Source organism: Ambystoma mexicanum, chromosome 10 (assembly GCF_040938575.1).
Source record: "Ambystoma mexicanum isolate Mex_15411 chromosome 10, UKY_AmexF1_1, whole genome shotgun sequence".
NCBI classification, from domain to species: Eukaryota; Metazoa; Chordata; class Amphibia; order Caudata; family Ambystomatidae; genus Ambystoma; species Ambystoma mexicanum.
The window spans coordinates 1,007,212,412-1,007,234,396 of NC_090932.1; the positions used below are offsets into that span (position 1 = coordinate 1,007,212,412).

Consider the following 21,985-nt stretch of genomic DNA (forward strand, 5'->3'; position numbering starts at 1 on the left):
CAGCCTCTGTATCAGCGCCGACGTCATCACACGTATAAATAGACTCGCGCAGCGTCTGTTGCTCAGTTCCGCTTTGACGTTAACAGTTGTTTTACATGAATTGGTTATTGACCTTGAAGGAGCGTAAGCTGCAACCACAAGGGAAGTATTACTGCGGGGATGGATGGGAGGGGCGATAAGGAATACGTCGGAGGAACATCCCATCGAAAGAATTTTACAAGGTAAGAAGTAACTTGTTCTTCGAAGGGATTGTGTCCTCCAACGTATTCCTTATCTTTGATAGACTCACATAGCAGTGGTGTGTAATTGGAGGTGGGAGTAAAACGCCAGGTTTCCTTTTATGAATGAACAGAATGTAATACGGCTTTGCCAAGCCTAGTCTCGTGACTAGAGGAGGAATCCAGGTTGTAAAATCTTGTGAAGGTATGTGCGGACGACCATGTGGCAGCCGCACATATGTCTCGAACCGGAACCCCTCTTTGGAGGGCCGAGGAGGCTGCGATACCCCTGGTTGAATGAGCCCTAAGATTTTGAGGAGGCTCTTTCCCTGCTAGTTTGTAACATTCCAGAATGGCCAAAATAATCCATCTGGAAATGGTTTGTTTTGTTATTGGTAGTCCCAATTTGTGCCCCGAGTAACCTACGAACAGTTGGTCTGCTTGCCTGATCCTAGCAAGTCGGCTGATGTAAAAGCTTAAAGCCCGCCTTGGGTCTAGCCTATGTAGCCTTTCTTCCTCTTTCCCCGGATGGGGAGGCGGACAGAATGAAGGTAAGGGTAAGGTAATTTTCTGAGTGATGTGGAATTCAGAAACCACCATTGGGAGGAAATTAGGCTTCACCTGTAGGACAACTTTGTCTTTATGAAAAATTGTATGAGGGGGTTTACAAGATATAGCTTGTAATTCGCTCACCCTTCTAGCAGATGTTAAAGCCACTAATAAGACAGTTTTAAGGGTGAGAAATCTTAGCGAACAAGAGTGGAGTGGTTTGAAAGGAGTACCCATCAGGAAATTTAAGACTAAATTTAAGTCCCATAAGGGAACTTGGAATGGTCTTGAAGGATAGACATTAGTTAATCCCTTTAGAAATTGTACTACTAAGGGTAATTTGAAATACGATGGCTCCTCTGCAGTGCGCTTGAAGATCAATAGCGCTGCGAGATAGCCTTGTACCACATGAGAAGGGGTCGATATTCTCTTATCTACACCAGCTGCAAAATGTGTTCCAACGGCAGCGGTATAAAGACTTAGTTGCTGGCCTTCTGGCCGAAAGCAACACTTCCATGACATCATCAGGGAGATCCCAATCCATATATCTCAACCTTTCAGAAGCCAAGCATGAAGGTTGAGGGTTCTGATGTCTGGATGGAGAACCTGACCTCCCTTCTGTGAGAAGATTCTCCTTGAGTGGAAGACGAATTGGAGGGCAAATGGACATGTCCCGAAGGTTCGGGGACCACGTTCTCCTGGCCCAGTCTGGGGCAATTAGGATCATGGTCCTCCTGAATCTTCTCAACCTCCTGATCATTTGAGGAATGACAGGGACTGGTGGAAACGCGTACAGGAGTGGAAACTCCCAGTCCACTACGAACACGTCCCCTAGAGCACCTCTCGGGGGAAATTCCCTTGAACAAAACAGATCGCACTTCCTGTTGGCACTGGTGGCGAACAGATCCACTTGAAGGGTTCCGCAAAGGGTGAAGATCTCCTGAAGGACTTCCTGAGCTAGTTCCCACTCGTGGGAGACTGCCCTGCCAGCTAAGAGCGTCCGCCGTCAAGTTCTTCTCTCCGGCTAGGTGAACTGCCGATAGAGAGATTCCTTCTTGAATTGCCCAAAACCAGAGCTGCATTGCCTCTCTGCACATTGGCAGTGATCCTACGCCTCCTCTTTTGTTGAGATAGTGCATGGCCACTGTGTTGTCCGTCATTATCAGGACATTTTTCCCCCTGTACAGATGGCAGAGAAGCCTTCAGCGCTAGTCTGATTGCTCTCACCTCTAACAGGTTGATATGTAGTCTGGACACCGATGGAGACCAACAACCGCTGATGGTCAAGTCGTTGGTATGCCCCCCCCCCCCACCCCCGTGAGTGAGGCATCTGACTGTTCTCTCCGGCCATGGTTGCCAAAACAGTTCTCCCTTCAAGATGTTTTCCTGGCAGGCCCACCACTGAGGGTCTTGAGCTACCTTGTCCGGAACCTGAAGGAGGTCATTCATTCTCCCTGAGAATTGCGACCACAGAGTTCTCAGTGCCCACTGAAGAGATCTCATTCTCAGGCGAGCCTCTGGCACAAGGAAGATGCAGGATGCCATGAATCCTAGCAACCTCAAAAAGTTGAAGCCTTGGAGACGTTGGGCATTTTGAAACTTGGTGACCATCTGCAGAATATCTTGAGCCCTCACCTCTGGTGGCGAGGCTTTTCCCAGGGAAGTGTCCAGGACCCCTCCAATGAACTGGAGTCTCTGTGATGGTATCATCTGTGACTTCTTTAAATTGAGGGAGAAGCCCAGTTTGTGAAGGAAGTGGCAGACATAATCCAGCTGAATCTGAGCTTGTTCCGGAGATACAGCTCTGATCAGCCAATCGGCCAGGTAGGGGTAGACGTGAATCCCTTCCCTCCTTAAGACTTGCAGCCACTACCGACATTAGCTTGGTGAAGACCCTCGGGCGGAGGTCAGCCCAAATGGCAGAACTCGAAATTGATAATGAGAGCCGCCAATTGCGAACCTCGGGTATTTCCTGTTTTTGAGATGGATTGGCACATGGAAATAAGCACCCTGGAGGTCCAGAAATAACAGCCAGTCCTGGAGCTGGAGGGCCTGAAGGATCTGAGAGAGAGTTACCATCTTGAACTTGTCCTTCCTGAGGAACTTGTTCAATTCTCGTAAGTCCAAGATAGGTCTCAGTCCTCTGTCTTTCTTCGGTATGAGAAAGTAGGGGGGAGTACCAGCCCTTGTTCCTCTCCTCTACAGGTTCTATGGCACCTTTCTCTAGCAGGTCTACAATTTCCTGCAAGAGGAGCGGATCTGGAACTTTCAGAGAGCTGTTCCCCGGTGGATGACTGAGGGATGCGTAGAAAAGGCAGGCAGTAACCTTGGGCAACTGTCTCCAATGCCCAAGCATCTGACGTAATAGCCTGCCATTCCGTCAGATGTTGAGTTAACCTGCCCCCTACTGGTGTTTTATGAGGAGTCCTCAGAGCAGTTTGGAGGCGGCTGATGCAGATGCCGAGGTTAAAGAGGCACCTGCTGCTGCTGCGGCTTTTGTATTTTTAACCCGTCCACCTCGGGTACATTTTTTCAGACCCCTTTGACCCGGCTGTCCTCTGCCTCTTCCGAATGCAGAATAGAAGCGAAAGGACTTACCTCTCCAAGAGGTTCCTGAGGGGCGATATGGTGTCCGACGGATTGCAGCTCCCAGGGATTTTGCTGCTGCCTTTGATGTTTGTAGCTTTTCTAAACTGTCATCTGCCTTCTTACCAAACAAAGAAGAGCAGTCAAAGGGCATATTCAAGAGTCTGCTTTGTACATCTGGAGCAAAACCAGACTTTCACAACCAAGCAAATCTCTGGGTTGTTGTACTTGCCGCCATGGCCCTGCTGATGCTGTCAGCAGAATCAATGCCAGTTTGAAGGGGTTCGCACAGTGTCTTTACCATCCTTGATGTTTAGGAACGCTTCCCTTTCTTCTCCCTCCGGGAGGCAGTCAGCCGCTGATGAAGCACAATCCCAAAGTGTGTGGCTGAACCTTGCGAGCGTGCAAGTAGCATTGATGGATTTCAACACCATGCTACATGCAGAAAAGACTTTTTTGGCCATAGAGTCATATCTCTTATCATCCCTGTCCTGTGGAACAAAAGGGTAAGCCAATTTACTACCTGATTAAGTAGCTGCCTGAACAACCAGACTCTCCGGAGTTGCGCGTTTGGATAAATATTCAGGGTCAGCAGAAGACACCCTATATTTAGCTGATAATTTGTTGTTAACCACCGGGATTACCTCAGGTGTTTCCCAGTTTGCCAATATTCTCCTTTGTAATGCCGCATGAAATGGCACCACATGATCCTCCTGTGGACCTTTGACCAAGATGTCTGTGAGGTTGTCTTGCTGAAAAGCAGATGATGGTGTGGACCACCCCATAAACTCTATTATCCTTGCCATCAAGGTTCTATAAGGGCTTTCAGCATGTTCCCCTGGGTCTGGTCTGGCACATTCCACTTCTGGGGAAGTGTCCAACCCACTTGCTTCCTGTAAGGATTCTTGGAGGTCTTTCACCCTACCTTCCTCAGAGGTAAATTCCTCTGGTACAGGAGTTGCAGATCCCTGCAACTCAAAAGGTCTTTCCTGATCCGAATCCTCCCCTTCTTCATAAATAGATAAGACTCTGAAGTGATCAGGTCTTGAAAATGGTATAAATCCCATTTCCAGAGCAGAAAGGGCCAAATTCGTCATGATTGGCTGAGAAAACGTCGATGTCGTCAATGTGGAGGTTAAAGGCTTCGAAGCCATCGAAAAAGGCGTCGAGAAAGGTGGTAGAGGCCTCGATGAACTCGAGAGTATCGGAATTCTACTGGAGGTTGTCAACGACATTCTCATGATCAAGGCTCTGGGTGTGGCCACTGGCCGTGAGGTGGCCGTGGGTTTGTCCTTTCTCTGCGTCGACTCGACTGACCTGTGCGAAGAACCCTTCGATAATGGCGGCGAAGACGCCGATCTATGCGTCGAAGGGATCTTCTACGACGGCGAAGACGCAACCTTGCCTTTACTCGAGGGTTCGTGATGCTCTCGAATGGCTTCTTTCGCCGGGTGCTGCGACTCGCGTTTTGATTTTTCGGGTCTTTCACCCAGGGTATCACCCTCAGCAGTCTTCGAGGGGGTCGAGGCCGCTTTCTCGAAGACTCCAAGACGCTAAGCATCTTGTTCCTGAATTCCTCCCCCTCAGCTTGAAAGCTATGTTTTGTGGGGCAGGAGACCCTTTTCAGGGAATCGGAAGAAGACAAGAAAGGTGATCTTCGACGTCTCTTTTTTGAATGCTTAGATCTCGAAGAGTGATGGGAACTGCTTTGAGACAGAGAATGAGAATGGCTTTTGTGATGGCGAGGAGACGAATGTCTGGACTCCGCCAAGGAAACTTTCGAAGAAGTTTTAACTGCCTTGCTGCGCAAGTCTATTTATACGCGCGATGACGTCGGCGCCGATACAGAGGCCGTCAAGGGACATGGGCTTGAGGGACGTCGATGCGCACTGCCTTCTACTGAAAAAATGTTGGGACGGCATGCTGGGAGATCTATCAAAGATAAGGAATACGTCGGAGGACACAATCCCTCCGAAAGTGAGGACCCTTGTGGTACTCCGCAGTCGTTAACTGGTGGAGTGGATTTGAAAGGTTTTATCCATACAGTTTGTTCTGTCTGCTAGGAATGATTTGGTCCAGCATAGTGCTGTGTCTGTTATGCCTATGTCTTCTAGTCTTTTGGTCAGGGTGTCGTGGCTAACTGTCAAAGGCTGCAGACAGGTCGAGCAGAATAAGGGCTGAGGTAGTGTTGGAGTCTGCGTTAGTTTTTAGGTCGTCCCAGATGGATAGTAGTGCTGTTTCCATTCCTCTCGCTTGTCTGAAACCGATTTGAGCTTGTTCCAGCAGGTGGCGTTTTTCTACATGTTCTTGGGTTAGTTTATATATGTAGGTTTGTAGAAGTTTCGCTGGGTAGGGGATGTCGGCCTGTAGTTGGAAAGGTAATCTACGTCACCACTTGTGTTTTTTAAGAGTGGCTTGATGTATGCTGATTTAAAGAATTTCGGTACAGTCCCTGTTGATAGTGATAGATTTAGAAGGTTTCTGTAGTGTTCTGCTGGTGATCCTTGCGCGAGGATTGCTTTGTACATGTCTGGGGGACATGGGTCCATGGGTGATCTTGCTTTCTTGCTTTGTTTAACCAGCATTGCGAATGCCTCTGCTGATATTTCAGGCAAGCTTCAGAGTTTGTGTTGAGGTTCCGAGTTGGGTTGTATGTTTTGGTTGGTCGCTTTTGTATGGTTTGACAGAAGTCGTTGATTTTTTTTTTTTTTGAAGTGATCTGCCAAGTAGTTGCATAGTTTTTCAGAGGGGGTTGGGGTGTCATCGCATCCTGGTGAGTTTCTCATTTCTTCAATGATGCTAAACAGTTCTTTTTGTGTGTTGGTGGCATTGTTGATTCTGTCATCGTAATGTTGTTTCTTTGCCTTTTGAATTTCCTTCTTGTACGCACAGATTTGTTTCTGGTACACTTTTTCCCCTGGTTGTATTCTTTCCTCCATTCCAGTTCCATCTTTGTTTTCCTTTTTCATGTCGTTTAATAGTGGGGTGAACCATTTTGCCATTGCTCTTTTTTTTGTTGGAGTGAACGGTTTTTCTGGGGCGATCTTGTCTATTGTATCTGCGATCCATTTGTGCAGTATCTCTGCTTTTTCGTCTAGGTCGGCTAGCTCCAGTTCTGTAGTTTAGGGTTTCGTTAATTCCAGTTGCTCGAATAGGTTGCTTTCTTTGACGCGTTTCCATTTTCTTTTGGTGGTGGTTGTGAGTTTCAAATGTAGGCTTGGGTGGGCAGCGTGATCACGAATGGGATGATGAGATGGTCGCTCCATAGTATTTGTATCGGAGGTGCTGTGGTGATGAGTTTTTCTTTGGCGAAAATTGCATCTAGGGTGTGTCCTGTCTAGTGCGTTGCTCCTTTAACTAGTTGTCGTAGTTTCATGGTGCTGAGTTGGTCAATTAGTGAGTTTTGGGAGTTGGCGTGGCTGTCTTCAAACCAGATGTTGAAGTCCCCAAGGATGATGGCTAAGTTGGTGATGGCTTCTATGAAGTTATCGACGAATGTTGCATCATATGTTGGTGGTCTGTATGCCGGGATGAATGTGTTAGTTTTTGGGCTCGCTGTTAGGTGTATTACCATGGTTTCGCAGTTGAGGATGTTGAGTGGTTCGTCAGTTTTTATTTTCTGGTGTTCTTTGAATGCTATGGCAATGCCTCCTTTTTTGTTTTTTCTGTTTATTTGTAGGCATTTGAAGTCAGTTGGGAGGCAGCTTTGGAGTGTGATTTTGTATTTGTCGTCCAGCCATGTTTCTGTGATCAACAGGATGTCAATGGAGTTGTCGAGTAGGTCGAAGATCTCTGTTGAGTGTTTTGACATAGAAATTGCGTTTATTAGATTGCAGTGAAGTTTGGAGGTGTTTGGTTTGGGTTTTGTGGAGGTAGTCTTCCGGTCGGTGTTGGTTTCCTTCTTGGTCGGCCACTTGTTGGGCTGTGGGGTTCAGGGTGTCAGCGTCTTCGAAGAGTTCTTCTAGGTTTTGTCTTGGGTTTTCAACGGGTTCGTCTTCCAGGAGTTGTGGTTGTTGATTGGGAGTTCCTCTTGCTTTGGTGATGGAGGGGGTTATTGGGTCGGTCGTCTGTTTTGGACATCCTTCTTCTACTTGCGTTAGGTTGATTGAAGTTGCTGCTTCTGATGTTGGGTTGCTGTGTTTGCCAGTTGTCTGCGAGGTATCGAGTTAGAGGGATTTTCCTGCCTGTGGGGGTCCAGTCTATGGTTGTTCTAGGTTGCTGTTCTGGCGTGCGTGTTCTTTCATCTCTTCGTCTTTTACTCAGAATTGGTCGTTTCCGCAGCAATTTAGGATTGAGAGTGGTTTAATCTTTTTTGGTGATGTCAAGTTGGTCGTGCTTTGGACTGGTTGTCTTGTGGTGTAGTGGCTGGTGAGGGGGTGCCTGCTACTAGTTTGGGCTCCGTCTGTGGGTGGTATTCCAGCTGGAGTTGACGACTCGTTCAGTCGCTGTCCCTGGAGGGGAAGGGGGGGTGGTAAGGGCCACTAAGTTAAGTGTTATCAGTAGCTCTCTTTACTGTCAGTCTCCCTAAGCGCGTTCACTGTGGTGAGCAGGCTGTTTGGGTTGGGAGGGGTATCCGCTGGTTGGAGGGTGGCCTGGACGGGCTTAGCTTGTGCCTTCACCCTGTGATGCGAGAGGCCCTAGTCACAGTGACCCACCACCGTAATTCGCTGGCGGCCTCTTTCTCACGAGAGTTTGCTAAATGTGCGAGTGAGCCAGACCTGAGACACCTGTAAAGTGGGAGAGAGGCCCAACAATGCAGTTTGGAGATCACACAATGCAATTTGGGCATGGAGGCCCTGCTATCAATGCAGTTTGGGGCAATGGGCGGCGATTACATTGATCAACATTGGTTTTGCCTAGTGGTCAGGTATCTGGGGTAGAGTTGTACCTCTCACCAAGCCACCCTACCTTAAGGGTCCTTGTAGTTGCTGGTTGACGGCTGGCCAATGGCTTCCCCTGCAGACACCTGCTGACACTTCCTGGAGCCGCCTCCGTTGGAGCCGCCCTTGGCCTTGGGCCCTTAGCCGTAGGGGGCTGCCGGGCAGAAGGCTGCCCTGGGAGGACCAGTGATGAAGGGCTCACTGCCCAATCAGAGCGGGGATAGGTGGGTTGGGAGGCGGGAGGGGAACAGCAACCAGGAAGAGGATGCGGGGGTGGGAGAGGGATGCTTCGGGGGCCTGGGGCCCAGTTTGGGGAAAAAAAAAATAAAAAAAAAAAAAAAAAAACGTGCCCAGAGATTGGCTCCCTCACCTCGCGCCGGCTGCCTGCAGTGGATCTTATGGTGGACCCTTTACAAGCACACCACCCCTGAAGAACTTAGCCTAGACCGCCTGCGACTGCTACCTGAACTAGTTTAGCTACAGCTCCCCAAAGTTGTCCCCGTCACAATATAGGTTGGCCTTCTATACATCTGTCCACCAGGCCAGAGTATAGAAAATTAATCTTAACAAAAGTGTAGCTCAAGATGGGACCATTCTCTTCTTTATAGATTGAGAGGAATAGCCTGATTGACAGCTTTTCTCTCATTTTAAATATCCATGAAAGCAGAGTTTTTCCGCCGTTTCCAGAATATTAAAATGATTAGCGGCCCTTTATAGCAAGTTGTTGAATAAAAGTTGATCAATGGGGGAAAACGTGACCACCCTCAGGTATAACATCAGGAGGGTCGATAATGGTGACATCGGAATCATCCTGATCATAATTATCTGGATCATACGCCCTGTGATCTTGATAAGAGTCATGAAAGGATTTGGCTAAAGGGTCTCCCAGGTCAATGTTTTTGTGCATAATTTAGTACTTTTCCATGAAAGTTACAGAAGAGACCTTGTCCATAGTGTACTCGAAAGGTTCCCTAGATCAGGTTCCTATCTAGAGTTTCAACAAGCAGGAACACAATAGCTTAAGAGTATTACCCTAGGCCTTTTCTTTTGGAGAGACAGATAATGGGGAGGTATCCCCAGTATATTTTAGCACGTTTTGTAGGACAGTAAACGTGTGGGTGGGAGATGTGATCCTGAAACGTTTCATTGAGTTTTTCCTTGCTAGAATGAGTTGTGTGATGTTAAGTGTTTGTGAAAGATCAGTCGAGGGACAGATGCATGTCCACTTGCACCCGTTGAGTGTTTTATACCTTGTGGTAGACGCGGGTTCCGAAGCGCAGCGGGCTGATGGCGCTTAATAGTCGGTAGTCGCAAGGTGCGTGCAGCCTTCTCTGGCCACATCCAAGAACGGCTCAGGGTTCTGTGCTTTAAGTGTGTGCATGCGAGTGTCTTTTCGCCAGTAGTCTTCCCCATAGCAGCACACTACAACTGCCTTTCGGGGCTGGGGACTGACACGTGGGAACCGGAAGGTTCACTCGAAATGTCTACTGCTACTGAAATGGCATTCCATGTCGGACTCCTAGGTGCCTGACAGGATTTCAAACTCTGTAATCATGGCATAGGCCGCCCACCATTTGTTGAGTCGTTCTTGAAGAGTTTTGGGCCTAAACAAATTGCACAACGCTCCTCTGGATGGTCCCGCGGAAGGCAGAGGATGCACACACAATGGATTTCTTTCCACAGGTACTCTGTTGCAAGATGGACATTACTTAAAAGGAGATCTCTCCATTGTTACATTTGGCTACAAAGGTCAGCTAGACAAGAGCAGTGGGTATAGAGAAAGTGGAATTGTGGATTCTTTTAAAAAGGAAGAGTCCACCCACTCTCGCTACTGCAAATACAAAGCCTGGTGTAGGACGAAACCCGTCACCGAATCCAAGTAGTCAAATTCGGCAGTCGGAAAAGTATTCAGGATGTATTTTTATTATGTATTTTTTAATCGGAATGTGCATACTGCGACTGTCAAAACAGGTTAAAGTAAATCCTATAAATACTTTTCTGAATGGCAGACCATAGCGAAGAGAAGTAATAACATTTTGTAACTATAAACTCTGAGTGAATAGTTATCAACTAACTCACAAGTATGTAAACATTTAAACACTTGCTTTACTTTTCAAGGCAGACCCCTTAAAGTAGTCAGCCATTCCCCCATTCTAGTAAATGAGTCATCTCAGAAGCAGAAGAGGGGACCCTACTGGTCTAGGAGCCAGCTGTAGACTTGGTGAGATAGGGCTCAGTTGCAGGCAAAGTTCAGAGTTCCAGAGGAAGACTGTTCAAACAAGTATTTTACTTTCAAGTTAGTGGAGGTTCCAGTTACTTCAGAGAAGACACCTTGGGAGGATTCCAGCAGTGGGCCTGGAAGAACTTGACAAGAGACCTCTCAATCACATAAAACACCCCAAAACTACACATGAATCACAAGAGACTTAACGTAAGTAAATAACCAAGACCAGCACAGTACATCAGCACAGAAGAAGTTACTTACCCTTGGTAACGTTCCTTCGATTGGATGTTCGCTCACGTATTCCTCATCTCTTTACAGCTTCAGGTGCTTCGTAATTATTTTGACAGGGGGCACTGTGTGCAATATCGTTAAGTCGATGTCGCTCAAAGGCCTCAGTTCGACTCTCAATGTCATCATTAGTTTAAGTAGCGCACTCAGCGCCAGTTGGTTTCAATTCTGTTTTTCCACTCCTTTATAGGTATTACCATGCATACCATAGAAGGTAGGCTAAAAGAAAGCACAAAGTGTAAAGACACGTAAATTCTACGGTGGGGTAGGCTGGGAGGGACGATGAGGAATGCGTGGGAGGAACATCCAATCGCAAGAACGTTACCACAGGTAAGTAACTTATTCTTTGAATGGATTGTGTCCTCCCACGTATTCCCAAAGCAGTAATAATTTAGTATTGGGAGTATGAATTTTACTTCGTCCTTAAACGTTATCATGGACTGGATGAAGGACCGCTTTTACAAATTGTTCTTCTTGATTGGAAGATGAACCCAAGCAGTATTGTTTTATAAAAGTGTGAACAGACCAAGTGGCCGCTCTACATATGTCTTACCAGAACATCTCTAAGAGCAGAGGTTGCCATGCCCCTTTTAGGATGCGCTCGCAAACCTTCCGGCGAGTCTTTGCTAAACTGCAACATTCCCCAATAGCCAAGGTGATCTACCTGAATAGGGTCTGTTTTGTCACGTCTAAAGAACAAGTTACTCACCTGTAACTGTTTTCCAGCATGGGTCTGGCATGGATTCACATGCTCATGAATAAAGACATAGCAGTACATACAGGCAGGTGGCAATGCTCAAGAGAAGCAATCCCTTACCTCCTCCCAGGCCCTCGTCTCGTGGAAAGTCAAATAAGGCCACTTGCAGGACAGGGCCTGGATCTCACCTACTCTTCTGGCAGAGGTGATGGCCACGAGGAAAGAGGTCTTCCGAGACAGTAACTTGAGCAGAACTTGATGCATAGGCTGGAATGGAAGCCCCATGAGCCAAGTCGATGCAAAGTTGAGTTCCCACGCCAGGGTGGCAGCCTTCACCGGCAGGAACAAACAGAACAGTCCCTTGATGAACTCCTAGACTAAACGATGGGACCAAAAGGGAAGACCATCCTGGAGATGGGGTGTAATGGCAGACAGCCGCCAGATGCACCTTCATGGAGGCGTGCGCCAGCTCCGATTTAGCCAATGACAAGTACGGAAGAACTTGGGGGGGCTGTGACCCTCAGCGGGTTAATCTTCTGCGACCAACACCAAGTCGCAAAACGCTTCAATTTGTATCCGTAGCATTTAAGAGTCAACAACGCCCTGGCAAGGGCCTCACTGCAGTTCGCCGGCAGCTCGTAACCAAACTAATGCTGCATGAGCCAGGCATTCCGGTTCAGCGGTCCTGGGTCGTGGTGCAGGATTGCAACTTCTACCCTGGCAAGCAGATCTGCTACCACTGGTAGCTTGACTGCAGGCAACGCTACATGCTGAGACGGTCCGGGTACCAGCTCTGCCTCAGTCACGCTGGTGCGACGAGGATCATCCCGCACCGGTACTGACTGAGTTGACGGATGACTAATAGCAGCAACAGCAATGGAGGGAACGCGTTTAGAAACTGGCCTTCCCAAGGGAAGGAGAATGAGCCACCTGTGCTCTCCGGCTGTGGAAACCTGTTAGCAAAACTCTGGCACTTGGTGTTCATCGCCCTGGCAAACAGATCAATCTGGGGACTGCCCCACTGGCGGAAAAGTCTGTCCACTTTATCCTGCCGAAGCTCCCACTCATGCCAAGAGTGCAGCTCCCTGCTGAGAGAGCCTACAATAGTGTTCTTTACTACCACCTGGTGAAATGGAATGGGGAACATCTCCTGGGCTACGGCCCAGTGCCCCAAGTCCTGCACCTCTTTGGAGAGCGCTGTGGATCTGGTGCCACCCTGCTTCCGGATGTAAAACATTGTGGTGGTATTGTCCGTGAAGACCAGTCTCCCAAGGCTCCTTTTGGAGGAAATTCCTGCGAGCAAAACCTTCCGCACTTCCGGTTGACACTGGAGGCGAAGAGATCCACTTGAGGGGTCCCCCAAAGGGCGAAGATCTCCAGGATCTCCTGAGCCAGCTCCCACTCGTGAGAGATCGTGCTCTGCCTGCTTAGAGCGTCCGCCGTCTCGTTGTCGTCTCCGGCCAGATGAACTGCCGTGATCGAAACTTCCTGCTGGATGACCCAGAACTCGAGCTTCATCGCCTCCCTGCACAGCTTTGCCTTCGAGAGTCGGCAGAAAAGACATGAGACATAGTTCCAGTACATTGATTTATAGCATCTTCTCTGGCAGCCACAGACCTCTGGCGTGAAGACATCTGGTGTGGGCTCCCCATCCTTCCACGGAGCATCAGTCGTGAACATTTCCTAGAACAAGGGGGGACTCCTCTGGAAGTCTGTGCCTATGGTGATGTTGAAGCGCATGCCCCACCACTATCTCTCGACAGAACTTTGTCGAGCACGATTCTGTCCTGGAAGCCTCTGGATACCTGGATCCAACGAGCGTCCAGGAATTCCTGCAGCGTGCGAATCGCACTGTGGCGACATTCAGTGTTAACAGCCGTTGCACCTTGCCCAAGATGGCTGCTATCCTCTACTCCGATGGCAGAGCAAGGCAGGACACTGGAGCCAGGATCCGAGGAACAGCGGGTCATGTGATGGAGTCAAGCAGGACCTGGCATACTTCACGAGAACCCGAGGTTCGTCAGCAGCTGGACAGTCCTCGCCATGTGTTTGACAGCGATGTGCCTTGACTTGGCCCGGATGAGTCAGTCAAGGTAAGGATACACATGAATTGACTGTAGCCGTAGATGGGCTGCCACTAGGGCCAGGCACTTGGTGAAGAGATTAGGCGCTGACTTCAGTCGGAAGGGGAGGGGGCCTTGATTTTGATATTTTATTTGTATCGGGCTCACACATGCATGTTTCAGCGCATGACTAGGCAAGGGAGCTGGAGCAAGGGAGGACAGAAAATGTCTAACATTGAGACTGAGCAAGTGTAGGCAGGGGAGGGATGAAAGGGGGCACGTGGGGGCGGGGGGGTAAGTGCTGTGCATAGGAATGAAAAACAACAAATGGTAGTGCAGCCAGCAAGTGGTAAGTGCTAGGTTTAAGGCACAGACCGGGGGTGTCTGATAAGTGCAAGGAAAGAGGGTGGGGTGAGGAAGACTGTAGGTTTACAGATACAGACCCAAAGTGCAAGGATTGCGAGGCAGTGCGGGTGCATGGCAGGGTGGGAAGTACCTGGGCCCGAAAGATATGCATTACTTGCCGTAAAAGCATTTTATGCTTGTATCTGCTTAGATTCACATGCTGTGCATATGGTCTGACATTACAACAGAGGGTTACCAGGTGCACAATGCCTAAGCAAAACAGATCAACAGGGTAGAGGAGGAGAGAAGGCAGAAGCAAAGAGGAAGGTCCTGAGGTGCTTATGGAACTGGAGAGGTTTCCCCTCAAGTTTCAGAGTGGCAGGAAAGCTGTTCCAGAGGGAGGCTCCCAGCCGAAGACAGATCTACCCCCGGAACGTTTTTGAGAAACGACTGAACCAGCCTTGAACTAAATGCTTCCCTTGTACGACGAAGCACAGGAACTTATAATGCTTTTCGTGTATGGGGATGTGGAAGGACCAAGCTACTTACCTGTAAGTGGTGTTCTCCAACATTGGTTTGGCATGGATTCACATGCTCATGAATATTCCCAGTCAGGCTGGGAATCCTCGTTAACAAAAAAAATCTGTTTTGTTTCTGAACTGTATTTCCTAACAACCAATCACTGAGCTCTGGGTCATACTGCCCTCCCAGCCAATGACTGCCCTCTACCTAAGCCCATCCTCTGGCAGCCATCTTCAGATTTGTTAGCACGTAAAGTGGCAGTAGGACCAGGAGAAGAACCGCAAATGGGCAGGCAGGAGGGTTCGCATGTGAATCCATGCCAGACCCATGCTGAAGAACAACAGTTACAGGCAAGCAAGTTGTTCCTTCTCCAGCATATACATGCACAACCACAGGAGGTGGCAAAGCTCAATATAAGCATCTCTTCCCGCCTCGCCAGGCTCACCTTAAAGCGAACAGGTTGCCCAGCACTACTTGGCCGACTCTGGACTCCTCCCTGGAATCCCTGTCGCTGCAGTAGAATCTTTTGAAGGTGCGTTGACATCCACGTAGCAGCCCTGTAGATGTCAAGCAGGGGCACACAAGACAGGAACGCTCTGGTCAAATGCGCTCTCAGACGGCCAAGCAAAGGTCAGTTTGCCAACCAGTGACAATGGGTGATGCAGCTGGAGAGCCAACTGGAAATGGAAGCCTTGGAGAGGGCCTTCCCATGGTTCACACAGTTCAAAAAGAGTTGCGACGTCTTCCGAAAACTCTTCGCGCGATCCACTTAGAACTTCACTCTAGCCACATCCAGCGAGTGCAAAGTTCTCTCTCCCGGCGACAAAGGAGTCGGGGAGAATACAGGTAACACCAAGGGCTTGTTTAGAGGAGTCTAACGAAACCTTGGGCATGCAGGAAGGGTGCGTCCGCAGCACCACCCTCGTCTTGTGGAATGTCAAATAAAGTGGTTTACAAGAGAGGGCCTGGATCTCTCCCACTCGTGCGGAGGTGATGGCCACAAGAAAAGCTATTTTCCACAACAAACTTCAGTGGTGCCGAATGCATGGGCTCGAACGGGGCACCCATGAGCCTAGTAAGCACCACATTGAGCTCTCACGCTGGGGCCGGAGCCTTCACTGGTGGGAATGAGCTAAATAGTCCTTTGACAAACTCCTTGACCAAACGATGCGACCATAAGGATGATCGTCCAGGAGATCTGGTGTAGCAGGAAATGAGCGCCAGATGAACTTTGAAGGAAGCACGGGCCAGTCCTGCCTTGGCCAACGACAAATACGGGAACACCTGCGGGGCAGTGACTCGTAGAGGGTCGATCGTCTGAGTACAGCACCAAACCTCTTCCACTTGTGCCCGTAGCATTCGAGAGTAGATTAAGCTCTGGCCTTGGCAAGCACCTCCTTACAATCCGCTGGGAGATCGTAGCCACCAAACTCTAGTGCTGTAGGAGCCAGGCCTTCAGGTTCAGCGATCCTGGATCGTGGTGCAGAATTGCACCACCTTCCCTGGCGAAATCTGAGTCTGCCGGAAGCTTGACTGGAGGGGACATTGACATGTCCAGAAGGTCCGGGTACCAAATATGTCTCAGCCACACCGGTGCAACGAGGATCATCCTGCACCAGGACCGTCTGAGTTGATTGACTAGTCGAAGAAGCAACGGAGGAAACGCATACAGAAAAATGCCGTCACAGGAGAAGATGTGTACCCCATGCTCCCCGGCTGGGGAAACCTGCTGGCGAATCTCCGGCACTTGGTGTTCGTCGCCGTCACAAACAGATCAATCTGGGGATTGCCCCATCTACGGAACAGGTGATCCACTTGGTCCTGCTGAAGTTCCAACTCGTGGCAAGAGCGCAGGTCTCTGTTGAGAGTCAGCGATGGTGTCCTTCACAACTGCTAGATGAAACAGGATGAGGAACATCCCCTGGGCTACTGCCCAGCGCCAAAGGTCCTGCGCCTCTTTGGCGAGCGCTGGAGATCTGGTTTCCCTGTGCTTCCGGATGTAGAACATCGCGGTGGTGTTGTCGTCTGTGAAGACCCATACCACTTTGCCCTTGAAGGACGGAAGGACTTGAGGGCCCAAACACTGCCCGCAGCTCCAGCACGTTGATGTGCAACGACCACTCCTCCGGCAGCCACCAGCCTCTTGCATGAAGACTTCCGGAATGTGCTCCCCATCCTTCCAGCGAGGCGTCCGTCGTGACCATCTCCTGATGAGGTGGGGTCAGGAAATCCACGCCTGCAGACAGATGTGTGCGCCCTCCCCACGACCGTATCGCTCGATGGAAACTCGTGTGATCTTGTCCTTGAGGCTCCCCACCACTTGTATCCATCAGGCGCCGAGGAACTCCTGCTGCAGCCGCATCTGTGTCCTGCACAGCCAAATGAGGTGTATGCATGACATGCCAATTAGGGACTTGGACCTTACCCATGCATCCTTCAGGGCCAACAGCCGTACGGAGATGCCAGGTTCCCAGAAACAGTGTGTCCTGCGATGGAGTCGAGCAGGAATTCGAGAAGTTTATCAAGAACCCCAGTTCCATCAGGAGTTGGACTGTCTTCGCCGTGTGGTCGACGGCGATGTCCTTTGAGTTCGCCCAAATGAGCCAGTCGTCTAGGTACATGTGGATCCCTTGTAGACGTAACTGCGCAGCCACCGGGGCGAGGCACTTTTTGAACACTCGTGGCGCCGACTTCAACCTGAAGGGAAGGGCCTTGAACTGGTAATTTTGTCCTTGAACCACGAAGCGCAGGTACGTGCAGTCTCTTGCGTATGGGGATGTGAAAATAGGCATCATTTAAGTCCAGCGACAATAGAAAAGCGCCCTCTTCCAGCTGTCCTAGCACGTGCTAAAGGGTCAACATCTGAAATTTTTGGGACTGATTTGTACTTTTTCAGACGGCGGAGGTCCAGAATGGGCCTCCAACCGCTGGTGGTCTTACTGACGAGGAAGTAAGAAGAGTACACTCCGGGGCCCCGGAGCTTCCTCGGGACGAGCTCGATCGCCCCCTTTAACATGGTCTGTACCTCCAGCAGCAGCTGAGGGACGTAGTTTTCCTGACGGGCCACTGGGGGTATCCTTGGACACTTTTGTTGGAACTCTAGGGTGTGTCTGTGGGCGAGAGCGTCAAGGACCCAACTGTCGGTTGGGATGGTCTTCCACACGCTGACTAAGTTCTCCAGCCGGCCTCCCACTGGGGTCGACTCCACTGCCAGTTCAATCTTGTTTCGACGTCAAAACGCCACCTTGGGGGCCTGTAGGTGAACTCCCCCGAATCCTTTAGAGGAACTTTGGGATTTCCCTCCAGAAGTCCGAAAGAACGGCTGACATTGCTGAAGCGTGCCCAGGGCATGCGACGTCTCAGTGTCTGCTTTGATGGCCTGGAGAGACTCGTCTACAGTCTTTGCAAACAAATTGTCTACGAAGGGCATGACCAACACCTTCCACTGAACATCCTGCTGGAAATCTGTGGCCCTCAACTAGCCTCACGGACGAAGGCAACGCTGATGCCCATTTGGCGGAATCCCGTGTCGGCAATGTCTGTGGCCACTGTAATAGTGTGGTCCGAAGCCACCTCGCCTTCCTGTAGAATCTCAAACGCCTCAGCCCGCTTGTCATCGGGAAGGAAATCCAGGAGGGGGGCCCATCTTGAACCAAAGTTCCCTGCAGTAACGCGCCACGATGGCGAGGGCGTTAGCGGGATTGATGGTTGTTGCTGCCGACGAGATCACTCTTCGCCCCATGGCATCCAACTTCTTCCACTCAAATGTCAGGGGGTCGTCGTGGACCGGATTTGGCAGAGGCAGCCGACGAGGTGAGCCCGAAGACTCATTCTTGGCCGCCACCGAAATCAGTCTGGAGAGGGCTCGGACTGTAAACACTTGGGCGCAGAGTAGTACTTTTCGAAGCAATCCTTTTTTGCCAGAGCTGATGAAGGGTTCTTCACGAAGGACAAACCCTCGTCCCAAATGTCATCCAATAATGGGAAAGTACAGGCTTCCTCTTCGCCTCCTGACGCTGGTAAAGGACACCCTCTTCTCCTACGGGACGAGCTGGAACAGCTCCGAGGCCCTGGAGATCATGGCGTGTAACAAGCCAATCTCGCCGGGCGGTGAATATCTAGCCGGCGGAGACGGGAGAGCCCTCAGGCCGGCATTGTCCGTGCCAGTCGTTGCCATGTCCAGTTCCGTGTCCTCCCTCGGTGGGGGAAGAGGGGTGAAAAGGTGGAGGGGGATGAACTCTCCACCTCTTGGGTGGTGGTTACTCCGATTGCCTCGGCGCAAGAGGCATCCTTGTTCGGATTTCCGAGTACAGGGTATGCAGAAAATGTCCACTGAGATCCCCAGGTGGTTGCTGGAGTGGAGGTGACTAGGACCGGGGCGTTTGCGGCTTAGGCTGATCCGCTCCGTCAGTCTGCTCGTCACCTTAGTCGTCTTGTACAGACACCACCATAGGGCCCACTCTTGACGCATCTCCCTTCCTGGAGGGCCTGGAGGCTAGTGGGCTCTTCCTCAATGAGCTCTTCCTCTGAGGAAATGTCCGTGCCCTGGAAGACTACCGTGCCCCGCCGCCCCACCTTCTCTGCAACCAAGGGAGACCGTTTCGCTGAAATGATGGGCATTACGTTAGAGTCTTGTCGATGGGCTCAAATGAGGACTCCCACCTGGCAGGCAGGGATACCCTACCCTTGGGAGACATGCCCTGCGAATCCACCCTGGCGGCCTTCGCGAGGGTGGCCGCTAACACGTCGATGGATGCGTGGACCTTTGTGGTCCTGGCCGAGTCTGCAGCCTTACAGGGAGGGTCGGAGCCCTGCTCCCCCCTTGGTCTTCTCCGTCGGGCCGGGTCTTCTCCAAAAGCTTATACAGATGGTCAGACTTCCACTTCTTCGAATAACTTGAGCGTTGGCTCGTGGACGAAGGTGCTGAGACGCTCAACTCGGCCTAGCCGCTGAGGAGCCCATTGCAACAGCACTCCCAGAAGTAGTGGACTTGCGGTGCTTGGCCTTCTGTTGGCCCCTACGGGAGTGGCGCCCTCAAAGGTCTTTAAAGACCGCTCAGCTTTCTTCTTCTGGGCAGGGAAGGCATGCTGCCGGGACTCACCCAGAGCCGGGGCTTTGGCCTGCAGCCACTCGTTGAGGCGCTCGCATCGGTCGGCCCGCGTTCGCGGCACCATCTCCCAACAACCCACGCAGTCGTCCTCCACATGTGACTGGTTCGAAAGCAGACAGAGGCACAGGAAATGTCCAGTGTCTGAAAAGACGTTCCATAGTTTGCAGCTGGGGTAAACCTTGGAGAGGCGCTGAGGCCACCGCTGCCTCCTCCGCCATGTCCACGCGGGGTAGGCCTTGAAGCAGCTTCTGGAATCCTCCAAGAAGAAACTCGAAAAAAATATGCCCTTGAGGGGTGCGGGAGAATCCGAAAAGTGGTCCCCGTTAATCAAAAGGTTAATCAGTGGAGCTTGAGGCTCGATTGACCGAAAAAAATGCAGTAAAACTCTTAGAAAAAAAAAAAAAAAATCACAAAACGCAGTAAAAGCCCAAGAGCTATAGCAGGAAGACTCCCAACAGTTGAACGTGCAGTAAAAATCTGAGGATGCCTGCCAGAGGAGGGGCTTAGGTAGAGGGCAGTCATTGGCTGGGGGCAGTATGACCCAGAGACCAGTGATTGGTTGTTAGGAGAAAGACATTTCAGAAGCGAAACTGAAACAGATTTTTTTCTCTTTACCAAGGACTCACAGCCTGACAGGCAATGAGCATGTGAATCCATGCCAGACCAAATGCTGAAGAATAATATTACCTGTTAGGAGTAATGTGTCACTGTTTTGGACATAATTAAAGAAGTGTTTTTATACCCGTTTGTTGAAGTGTGTTCGTTGACTGCTTCACTAGGTGCTCATTGTGAACCCCTTAAAAGCTCACCACCTCTTGATATTTAGCCCAGACCGCTCACCTTGCTACCTTGAAATGATTTGGCTACAGCTCACCGAGTTGTCCCCGTCAATACTAGGTTGGCCTTCCTATACATCTGTCCACCAGGCCAGAGTGTAGAAAAATCAGTTCCATCATGTATGTCAATGTTCTATTGCATTTTACGAAATCCACACACTTCAATTCCTGTGGCCTTCAGTGCGATACACCAGTACAGGAAGTTGTTGGGGTTCAACATTAATAGGGCAGAGGCCATCTTGTTGCCTTTTATTGAAGATCGGAATATAGGAATGCTCAAGACGTTGGGCATGTGGGCGAGGTTGGGGAAAACTTATCTTGGGGTAACCAACAGCAGCAGGCTGAAGGAAATATGTTTGGTTACTGCAGGGTGGGAGGGTGTGAGACAAAGGGAGTGGATTTGGTTTGAGATTTTGCATCCTGAATTTTCCTTTGTCTCGTTTCAAACCAATACAAATTTGAAAAAAAAAAAAACATGGGAATGTTACAATACCCTCTCCCGCCATACCTGCGAACAGACCTAAAAGGTAAAGGGGATTTATTAGCCACTTTTACTCCATAAATAAAAAAGGTGGAATACTACCCCTCGCGCTCCAAAATAGGCGGTAAAAACCTGCAACAAAGAATAGTAAAAACACAGAGGGGCCTGCTCCCTTCTTTCATCTACACATCTCCATAGATCACTTTGTACCTGTAGTGCACACAGAGCCACAGGAAGAATTACTGCATGATCTGGAAAGGTAAACATGTATTTATAAGGTGCATGAACTAGGTGCAAAGAAATATTCATGACAAAACATTTGATCTACAGATAAAACGCGTTTAGTACTATTACAATTGACCAATTAAAAAAAAAAGTTGTAAAAAAGTACAGATTCAAAGTTGTACTCTGGAACATGGCCTACAAAGGATAGATTGTCACGTACAGTTTTGCGTTCTCGCTTAGTAGGGATCTGTGGGGGTTGGTTTATCATAACTTGGGTAGCCTGAACTCCAGGTGGAAACTGCTGGACTCCTTGAGCGGGATAGTAGGCTCCAGCTAGGAAGAAAAAAAAAACCTAGTCAGAATGCAGCACTGGGCAGAACAGACACAGGACAGTCACCAGTCAACCTTAAACTCTAGTATGAACAATGCCATTCAGAAAATTTGCAACACCAGGATCCCGAAGGCATCTGGGTGCACAAAATCACAACTGTACTAACATTTAAGACAATACTCTGAGAAGCTTCATGGTCAAATAGGATTATTATTACAGAGGAGTGGTACTAGATGAAGTCAAGTTTTCAGTTTTGAGCGAAATGTCTTCGTATTTTTGTCCAAACGTAGGGTACTTGGCAGTGAATTCTATACCTGTGCTGCCAATGTGGAGAAAGCCCATCCTAGACCCTTGGCCCTTTTTAACTTGTGGGTATTGATCAGTCCAAGGTTGGCAGAGCAAAGACTACGTTTGGGTTGATATATAGGGTGATACAAGCCTTCAAGTACGCCAGCCCCTTGCCATAAAGGCATTTGTGCAGCAGAAAAGCGGTCTTAGATTGAATCTGGGCCGAGCTGGAAAGCTAATGTAGGGATTGTATGCCGGCTGATGTGCTCATGCCTAAGATTGTCCTTAATTTGAACAGCATTATATTGGAGGGTTTGGAGTTGTTGCATGCATTTTTTGCTG

The 21,985-nt window shown here is 49.6% G+C and overlaps 1 protein-coding gene across 11 annotated transcripts in view; it reads right to left on the minus strand.

Annotated features, from left to right (window-relative positions):
• Positions 1-21,985, minus strand: part of EIF4G1 (eukaryotic translation initiation factor 4 gamma 1) — a 1,670,216-nt gene that overhangs the window by 742,290 nt on the left and 905,941 nt on the right. For all 11 annotated transcript variants that reach the window (XM_069618798.1, XM_069618805.1, XM_069618804.1 and 8 more), the window contains one exon: positions 21,245-21,357. In XM_069618798.1, the coding sequence (XP_069474899.1) occupies positions 21,245-21,357 (113 nt within the window). The remainder of the gene's footprint in view (positions 1-21,244; positions 21,358-21,985) is intronic.